We start from the raw sequence: 16,664 nt of genomic DNA, 5'->3' as shown, positions 1-16,664 counted from the left end.
AAGGATGGGCAGGTTTGGCGGTTCGTAATTACAGTGATTTACCGGATCGATTTGTGTGTGTGTGTTATAATAGAAAGAGCACAAAGAGAAAGAACACATAGAATTTGACACATAAGACGTTATGAATTAATTGGCATGGTTAATTTAAATTGGTGTTTTTATTTTAATTCTCCTTAGTTAAATCGTATTGCGTTTGATTTTAAACACACGTTTTTAAAGCGTCACAAAATTGCAGGTGTATGGTGTGTGCACTCCCTCAGAATTTACCTCGTCTCGCAAAAGATTTTCATGAATTTTGTCGACTTTCCGGCAAGTTAAATACAGCTTTCCCCCGGACTCCATTTATTATTTTTGCTGACTTTCATTTGAGCAGCTTAGTGGGAGGAAAAGATGAAAACTCAACTTTTACAGATGGTGTTAGCTTTTGTGCATTAGCAAAACAAAGTTTCCTCACTAAATGCAGGCTTTGCTTTATTGTTTTTGCTCAGTTTTATTTGAAAAACTTTTAAATTGCAAAAACACAGTTTAATTGGCCGAATGTACAAGATTGTACAAGAATTCGATCTACTCTCACCTTTGCGATACTGAAACCCCAGCATTGACAAACAATTAATAATCGCCCTCAGTGGCCGACAAATATTGGCTAAATCCTGGTCAGGCCAACAAATCAGGCGAATAAACATCATATTTCACAGCCGAACAAACAAAGCTCGAGCAAAATAAGCTCAAAGTAGCGCATATTTGGCACCGCAAAGAGCCCATTAAATTGAACTTAATTCTATTTGAGTGTGGTGTCTAAAAGGGACAAGCTATAAATAACAATTAGCTGGATGGTGAAAAATGGACCCAAAAATGAATTTGATACGTTTCGCAAACCCAAACGTGTACTAATTATACACAAAAACAGCAAAGAAAATTATGCAAATAGCCGCCAAGAAAGTTGCCATTTTTTCCTTGTTTTCATTTCGTTTATTTTCCCTTCTATATATATGAACAATTTTTGACCAAAATATGATTCCAATGTTAGGTCCCGACACCCACATAAAATCCAGTTTGACTCCCTTGCTGTCATATCAAAATGCCAATTAAGTCGGGACGGTCACCTCACGGATACATATACTTTTCATCCGTAACCGAGCAACAGCCGTTGAATGAAAAAAAAATTATACAAAAAAGGTCAGGGAAAAATTTAAAGATACAAAAAACACCCCATGCATACACAAATGTTTTTTATCCCTGCTGCTGCTGGCATGGAAAAAGTGAATTGCTTTAACGAAATATGCACAACTCATTGGCAACCGGAGGGGAAAATTCACTGACAGGCCTAATGACGTGTGAAACGATGGTCATCATCGCATAACTGTCACAATGCGATAACGATTATGATCTAATGATAATTCCATTTCGAATTCGGGTTCATCAAAATGTGCTTTATCACAAATTTTGGAAAATTGCTCGCCTAATTAGCTGTCTTCACAGTTTTCAATGGCTAAAACCCATATTTTGCCTTTGTCACGGCATTAATTTCCCATTGACAGAGATCGGCACTCAAGTTATCCAGCCAGCTTGATTCCAGCTGGAAATTGGGATTGCCAAGGTTGGTTGCCTCGGACCTAACTTCATTTACATAAATTAACAAAAATTGAATCAGGCTCGCCCGCTGCTTTGGTTTGAGTGTAGATTAATTCGATATAAACTGCATTACATTTGACTGGTTTCTGGCCATATTTGCTTGGCTGCCACTCAATGAGCAAGTTAATGAAATTCATTACCGAATGTTGCCCGTCGTGTAAATCTCTGTCTATCTAACACAATTACATGTGGCAAGTCCTCGACGACAGGAGGCACGAGGGCGATAAGTGCGTGTTGCAAGTGCAATAGGTGTTTGTGGCACTTGCAATCCAAGTGCGAAACATGCAACATCTGCCAAGCATTTGGTGTGAATTGCAATACCCTGTTAGCGGAAAGCATGTGGGGTATATAGAACGAAAGCAGCAGTAGAGGAATTATAACTAACTAAAATTAAATCAGTTGAAACAATTACAAAACAATAATGTTTAAATAACCTTATTATGCTGTAAAACTATAAGGTAATATTTAAATAGGAATAGACTTCTTAATTTGCATCTGCCAATACAAACCCTTCCCAGTTTACTTCCCATTTAAAGTCCCATCCATATCAATACCCTGAGCACTAAATTATTTAAAGCTTCAATGCCAGGTAGTCCATGGAGCAGAAGGTCCTGCCGGCCTGACACTCGAGTATGCAGTGCAGCAAATCCTCTTAGGATTCTCCTGGTCGAACTTCAAGTGGCTTCTGCTCGGTTTGCATGACCCGTAAATCTGCAGGCCAGAAGACAGGCAAACAGACGGCAACAACAGATGAATAACGATGGTAATAAAGCTGCAGGCCAGAAGGTCAGTGGGCATGGTGGGGCATGGTGGGTTTGGAGGTTGAGGGCACTAGCTGTTTTTTATCCCTGCATTAGCAGAATTTCACGGCGACACATGCGATTCCGAGTAGCGAATGGCCAAAGTGCCCGGAATAAGTTGTGATGCTGTCAGAACTGTTCGAGTGGTGCATCAATATTTCAGCATTTGGATCCTTTGGGGATCCAGCCAGCACACGTGTGCCGGTGTGTCCAACTTTTTTGTCTGATTAATCCACTAAATTAGATAGAGGGCATATTTGATGTGGCTCAGCGGGAGAAGCAAAAGGACTCGTAGCAACAAAAGAAAATAAGGACATTTGGTGCGAGTTAATTAAAGTGAATGCGTTGATAGAACTCCGTCGGAAAGCCACTATCGATGTAAAAGATTAGTTTCTCTCTACTGGTTCTGAGCCAAAGTGCGAATATTAAATGCGACTGATTGCAAATGTTATCATTACGTATTCATTAAGTTTTTAGCACACTTTCGGCCGCTTATCGACCAGATTATAGCCACAAATCAGTGCCGACACGACGAAAACTGCGCATGAAAGACGAGATTTAAATTAACGTTGAAATATGGTACGCATACATCCAGTTGTCAGGGACACGCGCTGGTGGAAAAAAGGGGGAAACGGATGAAAAGTCGGCAAAGGACTCAAAAGGAGCGACCACAGCCAGGCGGAGTGCCTTCTTCCTTCCTTCCTTCCTTCCTGCCCGGCATCTCGGCCAGAAAGCTAACCAAAAACTCTCTCTCTGCCAGCAGCAAGCGAAACCAAAAGTTCCGCAAAACTTTATAGGAATATTTCTGGCCGAGAGTTGAGGTGACATGCTGACATAGCCCGAATGAAGGTAGCATTCACACATTTTTTTATGGCTCTTGACTGTGGAATACTCTGCACGCAGATTTATTGTCAGAGCTTAAGACCACATTCTCTTATTTGCTGAACAGCAAAATTTAATGTTTTTAAGCTACTTAATGCATTAAGAGGCTATGAGTAGAGTTTGTAGATAGGTTGATTTCATTTTTGAACTAACAACAACTTGAATCTCACAGAGCGTATCCTCTGATATTTATTCGCAAATTTGCCGCAGTCACATTGGAGCCATGTCACAATATTTCAGCCAACTTCTGTGGCTGAAAGCTAACCGGTTCATGATATTTGGCAATATCTTCCTATCTGAGGGAATGCATCAGTGTCAGTGTGTTTGGGCTTATGAGTCGGTGCTTATTAATTTATTATATGGGAATTGAGTGTCTGCGTGTGTGTGTGTTTCTGTGTATTAGTGGGTGTTTCTGTGGCTTTTGTGCACGCTTGGATTTTCGACAGTTGGTGTTTAGCTAGTGCATTATTCATACCAGTTGCTTATACTTACCGCTATCACATTCCTCGTTCACATTCATCTCCAGCATCTTGGTGTGCGTGATGTCCTTGTGGGATGCCAAAAAGAGCACCACATCGCGCTTCTCGTTCTTGATGGGCACGATGTCGAACAAACACCAGAAGGGGGCACCTGCAATGAGTTTTTGCTTTAATCAGCAGGCACAGAAAGTGATTTTCCACGGAATCGCGTATACGCCACGTGGCCTGCGGTCGCTTAGCGCAATATTTGGCCTTGCAGTGACTTTCATTTGCGGCTGCATAATTGAAGCCTTAGCAATGAAAACCAAACTTCGATGTGAGCACAACATTCGCAAATAAAAACGGATAAGTCCAGTTGAGCTTTGGCCCAATTTTTAATTAGCTGTTAAACGCTTTCAAAACGCCAGCAATTTATGTGGCTTGAAATTGATAAATAAATTGCATGGCAATTCAATTAGACCGCAATTATTGTCCTGGCCTGCATTTTAATTATCTCCCGCTAATTAAGCAACCAGCCCGAGGTCAACTAGATCCAGTTCGCCCTTAGTCCGCCGCAGCCAATGCATAATTAATAAAACATAGCCCCGGCACACACGAGAAAAGAATGCCGAGGGGTAGGAAAAGGGTGAAGTACACTGGCAAAAATTAATCAGCTCCAACAATGAATAAAAATTTCCTAACAGGAGTTATTGATTGGTTAAAACTACATATAGAAATATTTGACTTACTCATTTGAAATATTTTTGAATCTGAATCTAAGTGCAGTATTTATTCTAGTGTATTCACCATTTCGCTAGCAATTGGTTAAAAGTTTTAAACGCTTCGCTAATTAGAAAACTTACACGCACAGTTGATGGATCTATCCATCTTGGGCTTATCTCTGCGTCGGCTTGGTCTTGATTAATCGTGACCTCATTAGGACTACAAAATACCGCGGCCTGGACGTGCGAAAATGTTAAGAGCACAATTTATTGTATGCCCAGCTAGTCGACGAACCGTGGCAGGCAGCAAGGATATGGATCGGTGTCCTTTGGGACTTGAACATGAACGCAAAGCCCCCAGAGAAAACCGCAGGAAACTAGTTCAAGTCTGTCGCGCTTAACTCAATCAGAAACAGTTTTCCATCGCCACAAAAATAAAATGGGCACGCCACAGACTTACTTCACTTGAAAGACAAGAGGGGTGCGTTTTCTCGGAAAACTCTGCAGGTGAGACCACAATTGATTGGCAACTTTTCACTCTTGTACTGATAACTTGTACGACTTTTGTCATTCGTGGAAAACCAATAAGTCACGCTATATGTAGACAAGAATAAGTTTTCCAAGGAAAAGTGCGACAATGAAAAGATACGGAGTAGTAGTAATTTTCATTCTCTACAATAGAAGTTTTGTAGTGGCACATGTTTCTATTTTTCAGAATCTAGATTAAGATTTTTAATGATGTCTCGTCCCTTTTTTTTTTTTACTGCCTAAACTTAACAAGTTTTTTTGTGTGACCACAGGCACCGAAATAATTTCCTTATCTGGCACTTTGCGCACCTATTTTCATGAAAATTTTTAATTAAAAACGAGGCAGATGGAAAACAATTCTCGCAGCATTCCCGCACAACGGCAATTTGGCGGAGGGCTTACCTTCCTTCTTGTAGAAAATAACCTCCAGCTTCAGTTCCATCTTATTGGAGAGACTTTTCTCGATTTGCTGCTTGTGCTCCTCCTTCGTATCCGGTCCGTAAAGGAAATGACATGAGCAGCCTGTTTCGTGTACGGCGGAATTTGGGGCCGGAGTTTGGGTTATTTGTGTTTTGTTGGCAATTGAATAAAAATGGGCACAATACATACAAATGAGTATTCAAGTGTTAAATAAGTTGAGTCTGTCCGATGGTTCGTCCTTACCCTTTTGCATAATTTGCGCGCGTGAATATCCTGTCAAATCCACGAACCCATCCGAGCAATAAACAATTGGATTGCCATTTGCCTGCGCATTGCCGAGCACAAAGTTCGAGTCTGAAAGTGGAGGAGAAAAGTTGGATGAACTGGGGGAAAATTGGAACGACTGGCGGGGGGTGAAAACTGTGGGCATAGCAGTTGGGCTATGGTGAAGGATGATGTTCAGCTGCTTTTCATTTGGCATGAAATATTGTCCCGACAAACAACGGTAATAAGACAAGTCCTGCTGCGTGTCCTTTTCATGGAAAAATAAGACTGACGGACTCAAGCTGAATGTCGCCTTGAAATGCACATTTCCATATTGCCAGAAAAAGGGTATATACAACCGTACACACTTATTGTTATTACACAAGTAATATTATTTATTAAACTACACTTCGCATTAAATCAATCCATCAAAGCAAATATATGCAATCAGAAGTCCTTGCAAAAATCACTTTCATAAATAAAATACCCGTTTTTCCTAGCATATTTCATTTTCTTTTCGAACAAAGCCCCATATTGTTATGAACTTAACCTTTCCCTTTTTATGGCTTTGCCATTTGCACTTGACCTTCATGTCTGGGACTTTCTGGCATTTATTTTATTTTTTGTCCAAGCGCTGAAATAAACTCAAAATCTCAACAGCATTTAATTAAATTTTCCTTCGAGTTCCTGCGAGTGCAGGAAATGAAATTCTTATGTGCCATTTGGTCAATTCCGAAAACAGGATTCTGGCTTGGCTCCTGCGACGATCCCGAAAAGGATAAATCCAGCAAAAGGTTACTTCCTAGGATTTGCGCTGTGTGATTTTATTTATAGCATATCCAGGAAACACAATTCAATGCGAACCAGCTTTTCCCAGCGTGCTTTCCTCTTTATTTACCTTTTGAATGCAATTTCATAAATAGAATCGCTACCCGCCCACCCAAACTCACTCACATCCTTGCAAACCTATACGACCATCCCATCCTGTAACTGGGGTCCTGTGAATAGAACGAGTGCGATCGTAATTGCCGACACAATGGACAGATTACATGGAAAGTTATATATGGATAGTCGGGCTGTGGACGGAACAAATTGAATTGAAAGACAAGCCGGCTGAATGGCAGCTCAAAATGAAAACTCATAAGGCACAGCACACAATACAGCTAATCTGCATGTGTGTGTGTGCTCTACAACAATATCAACCAGTCTTAGATATGTTCTACAAATGGAAAGTAATTGCAATAATCGCATTTGTTAGCAATCAAGGTCGTGTTGTCGCCGTCGCAACTCTGGAAAGCTGCCAGTAAATTGTTTACATTCAATATCCATTACTCAATGGTTGGCCTCTTGCCGGGAAAACTGTAAACTGATTGTTAAATACTTTATGCTGCTGCCGCGCCGCAATAACCAACAAATTAAAAGCAAATTTACTTAATGTGTTGCATCAATAAAAAGTTCGGGCAAAGTGCTGTGGTCGCATTAAGAATGAATGTGCATGTGGGAAAAATCGAATTTAATTGTTTGCACTCCAATTAGTGACTGTAATAACTGCGCTAAGTGCAAGTTTATGTATCAAGTGTCAATATTTAAAGTGCTAAATTTGAATGGACTCTTCGAGGTGCACAGGACACGTTTTCCAACAGTAATAATTAAAACAGCCTGCATTCACTATTCACTATTTAAAGCAATGGAGAATTTAATTAATTTTACGTATTTACGAGAAATTGCACCATATTATTTTCAGGTGAATATAAATCCGATTTAAACATCCCACGCTATTCAAATTTCAGCATTAATTGCTTAAACGTATTTATTTCATATATGTATATGTACCTGTATATGTACATATGTAGTAATGATAGTTCGTGAAACTTTCCTGTAACAAATATGGAACACACATGTCTAGGAAACAATCTGTGGAAAACCGGAAGTGAAATCTTTTTGTTTGAGTTATTTAACTGCTGCCGGCAACAGAGACATCCATCCACACGCTCAACTCACTGACTGCGGCTCATTTGATATGCTTATTTTATTATTTATGGCTCGTAAAACCTTTTTAATCCCCCGGCCGGCTGAGCATTTCATTTCAGAGTTTCGTGTTCGCAGTTTGTGACAACTCGCAAAGACAATTATCGCTTCCCTATGCCTGCTGCTTGTGTGCGAATAAAACAATTAATTTATATGATGGGGGACTGACATGTTTTCTCGAGGCAGCCGCCCTGCAATGTCAGCACGTGTGTGTCCTGTCAACGATTGCCATTGGCGAAAGGACGAAAAGGAAGCTGAAAGTTGAGCAGGACTTGGCTATCTGGGACACAGATTATGGCCCAAATCAATCGATCGACCGGGTAAGTGCAAACAAAAGATGAGAGCCAAAGACAAAGCCTCTGCAAAGATAACAAAAAATATGCTTTCCACTCTATCGACTCTAAAGTTGCTCGGCCATTAAAGCATACGTTTCATTTTCTGTTTAAATATGAAAGGTTCTTAACTATTTACAATGTAAGCATATAATGGGAATAAGTAATTTAAATGAAATGTTGTTGCTTTCCTCTTCCAGATCATTACATTTGATTGCGCGGCAAGAGCAGGGGAAAATCTTTCGGCAACCAAACGAGGCGCAGTTTAATTTACTGTAAAACATTTTTCCTCTCAAAGGAATTCATTTTGTTGAGGCTTCCACGAAGCTTTTCTGTATTGTATTTCGCGAAAAAAGGCGGCCTCTGTGCCCATAGTTTTAATTTCTCCGCACACGGAGCGGCATTTTGCATGCTCCACGGGCAGATTTTCAATAAGGATAAGGTCCTTCTTCGCGCACCCACATACACCACACACACACACTCATACATATAGCACAACAATTCGTGACTGGTCGGCGGTGGTCCCTACGCACCAACACTTAACTGACAGCTCCCCCCAAAAGTCCCTGGTGCCCCAAGGATCGGATAAATACACGGCAAAAAATAAAAAAATATAGTAAAAAAGAAAATACTTACAAGGAGTTTAACATTGAAAGCAATATTATAAACTCAATGATAGGCCAATTTTTAGTAATTTTTTTTTTAATAATGTTCTGACTATAATATTTTTAAAATCAAACATAAAAAATTAAACTAAACAAAAGACAAACGAAATGTTTTTACTTTTTTATCTAATTTTTCTTAGTGCTGCTAAATCTCCTTTCAACTCCATTTCTTTCAGTGCAAGCGAAGGAAACCCGGATGATTATGCCCGGAAATCTCTTATGCGCACTTTTTTACGAGTTGGCCAAAACGATACGGGCCTTGGCTTATGCAGACTTCAGTCCGAGGCCGCTCAATAAAAAAGTGTCATAAATATTACATTACGAAAATCATATAAAACTCAGACTTGGAATCGCTTAGCAATTTGCATGGGCATGGACATTTCACTTACGGGTGCCATCGAACCGGGTGGCGATGGTGTCCAGGAATGTGTTCTGGGGCGCTAGCAGCCCCTTGCGGGCTGGCATGGGAATGGTGGGGCCGGTGCGCCTCTTGAAGCGCGGCTTGGGGCGTGGCAAAGCTGCAAGTAGAAGGCGGGGGGGAGTCATTAATTTTGTTGACTATTTGTATGATTTCAATTTGAGCAATAAATGCCTCAAATGGTTGACATAATGATCAAAAGCATAACGGGTTTATATTCGATTAAATTAAATATACACTTGAATTCCAAAAGAATTAATAAATAGCTTAAATGAAAAGTTCACACATGTCATTGAAAGTTTTTTTTTACAGTCAACGCTCGGCATAGCAAATCAATTAGCATATTTTTAATATTACAAGCAATATATTTTTATAATTTAAAAGAACGCCCCAGTACATAATTTGCTATTACACGGGGTTTTTTTTAATATATTTTAGTTTCGTTTAAATGAAAACAAAGCAGTTTTGTTGTACCCACTCAATATTTTTGATTAACACTGAACATTTGACCCTGGAGAGCTTTCACTGTATTTATTTTAATTGGTTTTTTTGGACATATACCCATGGCATTGTTTGCTCTTCGACGGGCTTCCATTTGTTTTTATTTTTTCAGCCAGGAGCGCATTGATATGAAAATATTTGTCCGTCAACACTTTTTCATTCAGCTATTCGAACAATGGGAAAACTGAACTTAAATGGAAAACATTGCGAATCCATTTAACACACAGACGCTTCGCAACACACCCAACAACTGCGGTGTGTTGAGGTGTGCACACCAAAATCGACTGTTCTCCACCCTTGATATGCGTAATTTCCTTTTGCCCGCAGGTGCTGCTCGCAAATAATTTTCACCAGCAATTCGAGCGGTCAAATGGCAGTAACAAATAACCGCAACCGCAACAGTGACAGCTGTTGAAGCTTCGGGAGGCAAAAGTGGGAAAAAGTTAAATACTGATAAGAATACGACGTCACTGGCGGTAAGTTGATTTAGGGAGTGACGAAAGCTAATGCAGCCATTCAAGGGGGATATACACTAGCTAACAAAAACCTCAGAAACATAAGATTTTCGAAAGAATAAACTACTCAAATCTTAAAATAGATTAAACCATATGGGCTTAAGAAGCAATAATTTTCCCATTAGAAAAGTACCTTCTATTAGCTCAATTATTCCTTTATGTTTATGTACTAATCAAATTCAAATTCTAATTCGCAAATCAATGGCTATTTATGGAAACCCCATCCTAATACACACCCCTGTGTTCGATGGCTTGTCAAAAACACTGATAAGCTCGCACAGCCAGTGCCGCCCACAGCCTTTAACCTTATCAAAGTATTCGGTTGGCCATCGAATGCGATACTGATTAATATCCCATGAGAAAGGGGCCTGTGCATGCACCAAAACCGCACATATGTATTCCCACTGGGGTTGTACCGCAAAATTTTCATTTCCAGCATTTCCGGCGACCATCAGGTGGCAGGCAGCATATGATTTCTCCAATCTGGCAAGCCCCAACACATGTATGTGTGCACAGACACAGACGCAAACATGCGGCGGCATTTGCAACTGTTTGTGCGTGCATGCATGTGTGTGTGTGTGTGCAATTTCCGTTTCCGCCTTATTCCACATGATTAGGCTGATGATACTTCGGTTTTCCTCTCAGCACGAGTTTTTCCTGCTCGCAAAAATGGAGAGTTATTTCTTTCACCAAGGTTACCCGGTGGTTAAAGTTATTTTTGCATGAAATAATCAAGGCAAGTGCTGCTTCTATGGGTCGAATCAAAACTCAATGTAAATTTTCCAATTTCATAAATGTGCATTGCATATTTCCATTCACCGAACACGTATTAACCAGGAAGATAACCTTGTATTTGAAATAGTTGCATTCTACAAAGGCTTGCATACAAAATTGTAAGCTTGCAGGGAAAATATTACTTTTTTACCATATTTTTTACAATATCAAATAACTGCTTATTTATGCTGTGAATAAAGAAAACTAAGTTGAGTAGTAATTCAGTAAACAGCTTCTATGAAAAATCTCATTAGCATAAAAAACTCTATGAAAAGACATTAGTAAATGGACTACTTCCTGTCTACCAACCAAATATGTATGTGAACAGACCACATTGGCCGAAAGGAAATTATTTTTAAAGAAGATTAACAACAAGGAAATAAATGCAAACACCCCCGGGAATCGAGATATGGCCAGCATCTGGGAGTTACCTCACGCCAAAGGGCCGGCATTCATTTAAGCAAATTTGGCTTATTTGGCAGCGGAGCTACCTAATAACCACGTTAAGGCGAAATCGCCTTGTAAGAGGGCGAAACGAGTCTGGAATTTTTAATTCCGACTGCCGCATGTGGCGTTTTTTCGGGGAATGAGAACTGCAGACTCCCGGAAAACCAGCACGTGCCCCCATAAAAAGAAGCGTGGAAAAACGGCTGTCAGGGAAACGGAAACGGAAAAGCAGGAAAAGAGAAAATATGCTTTTCTGGACTGCCCACACACACACACACACACACTTGTCTGGCCAATAAAGAAAGAAGCAATGGAACTCAGAAGGTAACTCAATTGCTCCAATTTTATTCATCCCATTTGCAAACTGCCCACATGAATTACACGGTTAGACAAATTCGCTTTGATTCTGAAAGTTTGAGTGCAAGTAATTATTGAAATACGAAAAATGTTCTATTCAATAAAATTTGGATTTAACGAAAATTTTAGCAGCATAAAAACTTTTATAGAATTTTCTTAATGCAATTTAGCATTTAATCCCCGCCAGCAGCGCCTTTGGCATTCTTTCTGCGTTGCACTCTGCTCTGAATAAATCCGCGAATCAGCTTGTGGTGATTCACAACAAACTCGAACCACAGATTCATGTCCGTTTCGAAACTAAAGGCGGGCATGGTAGCCATATCCGAACGAAATCCACGGATATAGTAGTTCACATCCTTGGGCCAAGGACATCGCTTGGGTACGTTACTAAATCGATCCATATGCTTGCGGCCCAGTTGGATGAAGGCGATCTGGTTCTTGTTCGACAGCAGACTGCAACCATCGATTCCGGATAGATTAAACAGCGTAAAGTCGTCGCCAAATTTTCGGGGTAAAACAATCCTCATGTTCACAAAGAACTTAGCCACCGGCTTTTGGAATTGCAGCTCGATATTGAAGGACGGCCTTTTCACACTTTTGCTCAAACCACATTTCAAGTGCGATAGCATCCCATCGGGATCCTCACTGCTGCAGGAGCAGTTTGTGAAGACCATGTCAAAACTGGACTGCAAAAATGAAAACTTATGAGCCTGAACTCCAGGATCCTGTATCACAAAATGTTACCTTATCGGCCTTGGTATGATTAAAACAGGCCAATATGCCAATAATTATGACAGCGAACTTGTTAAACATTATGTTGCTGGCTATGCTCACGAATCCGGAATAATGTTATTTGTAGCATATTATTTTTTATAAAATATGGGTTGACATTTTTAATTACAAGCAGCTCAGTTGTACAGGTTGTAATCCACTTGACTAATCACTCTCTCGTTTGTAATAAGCTCTTTTTTTCGGGCTGAAGCGTTAATTGACAAAGAGATTATGGGTAATGACGAAGCAATGTCATTATTGATTCGATCACAAAACTAAGCCATTAGCGATTTAAACTTAAATCAGCTTTGTTTAATGAAGCATTCGGAGAGCTCATTGGATGCTTAATAATGCAAATTATGTTTTCACTTGAAATTAAAAATGTAGATGCTAAGACAGCCTCCTTTGCACAATTTAAATTACCTGCTCATTGTTTATTTATTATACTTATGAAAGCAGCAAATGAGATTGTTCAGCTTCATAAACTCATCCATTCAAATGTATTTAAGTCGAGCCTTATGGCACTATTATAACAATAATGATTGTTATTGCAGCATTAGTCACGCATCAGCAGATTTTGGTTTGTTCATTCCCATTTAGAGGATGCATTTGGGCATTAAGTCTAGTTGAATTGCATAATTTGAGTGGTTTTGTTCGGGACACGCGTAGGATGGAGATGAAACCGAAGACAGCTGAATTTTGGATGGTAATTTTCCTCTACCTGCTCCCTAATTGGAAATTGGAGGCGGAGGCCAAGGTGCGTATAATAAGCACATTGAGTATATTCAATTTCTGCAGCTGAAGTTTGCGTTTCTCAGAATAATTTTGAGCTGCAAACGGATAATTTTACATGCAGCAGCGATGATATCAGTTCAAGCGTGCTCAAGGAGTTCACTTGTGGCATAAGCAAAAGTGCCAAACGCCGCACTTGGCACATGGAATTCGTACTCGAACAACCTGTTGCCGAACATGATTTCTTTATGAAAATCATCCTGCCGCGCAGGAGACCTCTGCCGGATTTCGTCCTGCTCAATGTGACCACGGATGGCTGCCAGTTACTAGCGAATCGCAATCAAGTGCCACTTATGCGCCTGGGCCGGAATATCATGGAGCGTTTCAGCAACTTTCCCAAACAGTGTCCTTTCAAGCCAAACTTTACCTACTACATCAGGGGATTTCGCTTGGATTTGAACCTTCTGCCCGCCGTGGACATGGAGACGCCAGTGCACATCGAGCTCACTTATCAGAACAAACAGCAGGGAATCAGGTGGATTACCGGTTACCTGATAGCTCGTGTTCAACGGATTAGTGAGAAAAAGCGGCCCAAGTAAAAGTATTGAAGGAGTTAATAATCAAGGATATATAATACAACCTAGATCCTGGCTATCATGATTCCTTTAGAAGGAAATAATAATGAAAAACCCTATTTCCTGGATTTTTTTAATGTACATTAATGCTTGACTTAATTTTCAGATGATTAAAACCTTTTACATTTCTACAAAAACTTTCTTTAAATGGATTTGGAATTGAAATTGAATTTCTTCTCTTTTCTTTCTTTCACCTTGTCTCTGTCTAATTTAGCATTTGACATCTTTTAGCCCTAATCAAAGTGCCTTCTGCAAAGGGCACATAGCATTCATGTGCGTTTGACAAATCTGCCGAGGTGAGCATATGGCCATTGAGTTAATATCGCAGAAAATCATCTGACACACCAGCCCAAGACTCTGTCTCTTTCGCCTCGCATGTCTCCGTCTCTTTCTCAGTCCCCTTTTTCATGACAGTTCAGCCAGATGATGTTGCTCCTGTTGTTACAGTTGCCGTCGCTACCTTACCACTCACTTTCCATTCTTTCCATGTCATTCCACAAATGTTGTTCAATTACCTGCGCACAGACAGAGACGGACAGATGGATATGCACTGGGAGAAAAAGTGCATAACACTAATTAAATTGGATAGTTTATTTTAAAAGATTATAAAGAAATTAAACTTATTCAAAATCTTATTACTGTCATTCCTGTTCTGAATTATTCTTTAAAACCATAAAATTTCATAAGTTAGCTTTCTTGAAACAAATATGATTTTTAAACTAAATTAATATTTTTCCCAGTGCATATAGAGAACATTGTGGCGGCAACTGGTTGAGTATGCTTGTATTTAAGTGTGTTCGTTCGACTCGCGTTTGGAGCGCTACAAACTGAAACCAGCTGCCTCAATTTGGCATTTGACAGATGACGAGGCAGTGGGCAACTAATAACCCACCCACCCAATCCGCCCACCTGTCTGGGCGGAAAGCGAAATGAAGTGAGAAATGTGACATTGTCGTCAGTTGGTGATTTGTTACAGTTACAGAGTGGAACAGTCGCCGGTAAATGTAACTGAATGGACTTCCGGCGGGCCATGTGTTGCACTTGCCACAGGGGATTGTTGCACCTACCCATCGCAAATTGTCATCAGTAAAAAGGCCTCTGGGAAACTAGGTATTCACAAGCAAGGCACAATGAACCCATGAATACCCTGTAAAGCAGAACTAACTTTGATCGAAGATAGCTTTCCTTGAACGTGGCCTTTTCTGGCTTTTTCATCTCGGTCCTAAAGAGATTACTCACTTGCACCCTTTATTAATCACTCCTACTCTTTATTCTCGCTCACTGTCACTGTCACTTTCACTTACACTTTCTCCGCATTTCTCTTTTCGCCTGGATCAGCTGGCCTGCCTTTCAGGAATGATTTTTAATTAGATGTCAGGGATTTGCATGCATGTGTGTCTCATTACGATGGAGTTTGCTAAAGTCGCCTGTCACTTCATTTGATGGCCAAGGGAATCTACTGCCCACACTGAGTTTTGGGGCAAAGAAAACTACTCTGATGCGGTCCCAAACTAATTAAGGCCAACTGTTAATTGGCCGAGTTTCGGCTGCCACACAGTTCTTTGGAAAGGCCCCTAGTTATTCTATGGCAGTCTATTTTCAATAAATGGGTTTGTTTCATTCATGAAAAATACTAAATTAGCTAAATTTGACAGTAAAACATAATATATACTCATAAATTATTTAGATTTCAATTAAAGAAGGACAAAACAAAAAATGTAAAAATTGGTATACAAAAATGTACGCTTTCCTTGAGATTAAACAAACAATACCCACTCAATTTCGACACCCTTTTCAAACCCCTGTTTTCCCTGTTCATGAAAGCCCACCCACATTAATGGAGCTGATAAGTTGCAAACAGATTAGAGCCATGAAACTTTAATCAGTTTGGTGCCCCAAGTGGGCAAACAATTGAAAGCGTAGCCCACTCGAAATTTTGATAACACACAGCCGCAAATTCCTGCGGTTGGCCCACAACTAATGAATAGTTTGGAATGTTCTTTAGGGGCGGAGGCATGTGTTTTCGAACCTGGCCGCAGAGTGCTTAAGCCAAAATGTAAAATTTAAGCCAGCGGGTAATTAACGCATACCCACAATCCTTTTTATGGACCAGACTTTCGCCCATAAAGCCATACAGGAAGAGTGCTTGGCGCCTTTTACAAAGTTGCGTGGTTTTTAAGACTTGTTGGTAAAAGTTTGGGTTTTTTTCGCCGTTGAAAGCAAGCTCTGCACGCGTGTCCTGGCCAAAAGCTTTTGCTTTGGCCCATTTTCATCCTAATTCGATTCACACTGCCAAGTTCGCAGACTCACACACTTTCCCACAATTTATAATTAATTAAAGCAAGTTTGTCTTTTGGGCTGGAATCTGGAGCACATTTGCCATGGCTGTCGTTGAATATTCAATGAAAAATTACATTGCTCGGATAAATATTTGCGTGCAGTCAAGTGTTTTCTGGGAAAAGCCAACTTCAATATACTCTGCAATGGGGCATTTTTTTATAACAAGAACTATTTTCGGTACAAAATCGGTATGCATGTCTTAAAAGAATCTACAAAAAATCGCACAAAATATTCTTGCCCAAGTTATTTGAAACAAAAATTCAATTGATGGTAGTCAAATTTGCTTACATAGCTTACCGGACATAGTTCATAAACTGAAGATTGTGTATCTGCTGGAACATCGACATTAGCAAACAAAGTCGAGCAGAAAAGTCATTTTCATGTTGTTATGGCCAGAGTGCAGAAATTGTGAAAATTCATCTTTTCAATTTTCCCCCAAAGCC

At 40.0% G+C, this 16,664-nt stretch overlaps 3 protein-coding genes across 6 annotated transcripts in view; 1 reads left to right on the top strand and 2 right to left on the bottom strand.

Annotated features, from left to right (window-relative positions):
- The window catches only part of LOC6735026 (potassium voltage-gated channel subfamily H member 8), a 52,912-nt gene that overhangs the window by 19,062 nt on the left and 17,186 nt on the right, over nucleotides 1-16,664 (bottom strand). For 3 of the 4 annotated variants that reach the window (XM_016168368.3, XM_016168365.3, XM_016168370.3), the window contains exons 3-6: nucleotides 9,121-9,249; nucleotides 5,686-5,796; nucleotides 5,425-5,544; nucleotides 3,807-3,944 (exon numbers count right to left, since the gene is read on the bottom strand). In XM_016168368.3, the coding sequence (XP_016028300.1) occupies nucleotides 3,807-3,944; nucleotides 5,425-5,544; nucleotides 5,686-5,796; nucleotides 9,121-9,196 (445 nt within the window). In that variant the 5' untranslated portion in view covers nucleotides 9,197-9,249. Of the gene's footprint in view, nucleotides 1-42; nucleotides 2,108-3,806; nucleotides 3,945-5,424; nucleotides 5,545-5,685; nucleotides 5,797-9,120; nucleotides 9,250-16,664 lie in introns of those variants that run through there. The other variant, XM_016168367.3, reaches the window with a different exon arrangement.
- LOC6735025 lies at nucleotides 11,917-12,471 on the bottom strand. Its single transcript, XM_002081970.4, has one exon. It carries the CDS (start codon nucleotides 12,415-12,417, stop codon nucleotides 11,917-11,919), a length of 501 nt encoding a protein of 166 aa, XP_002082006.2. The 5' UTR covers nucleotides 12,418-12,471.
- On the top strand, nucleotides 12,836-13,845 carry LOC6735024. Its single transcript, XM_002081969.4, has 2 exons — nucleotides 12,836-13,271; nucleotides 13,333-13,845. Exons 1-2 carry the CDS (start codon nucleotides 13,053-13,055, stop codon nucleotides 13,843-13,845), a joined length of 732 nt encoding a protein of 243 aa, XP_002082005.2. The 5' UTR covers nucleotides 12,836-13,052.

The sequence above is a fragment of the Drosophila simulans genome, chromosome 2R, assembly GCF_016746395.2.
Source record: "Drosophila simulans strain w501 chromosome 2R, Prin_Dsim_3.1, whole genome shotgun sequence".
Lineage (NCBI taxonomy): Eukaryota > Metazoa > Arthropoda > Insecta > Diptera > Drosophilidae > Drosophila > Drosophila simulans.
The sequence above is the reverse complement of the archived record's forward strand: the minus strand, read 5'-3'. Positions and strand labels throughout refer to the sequence as shown.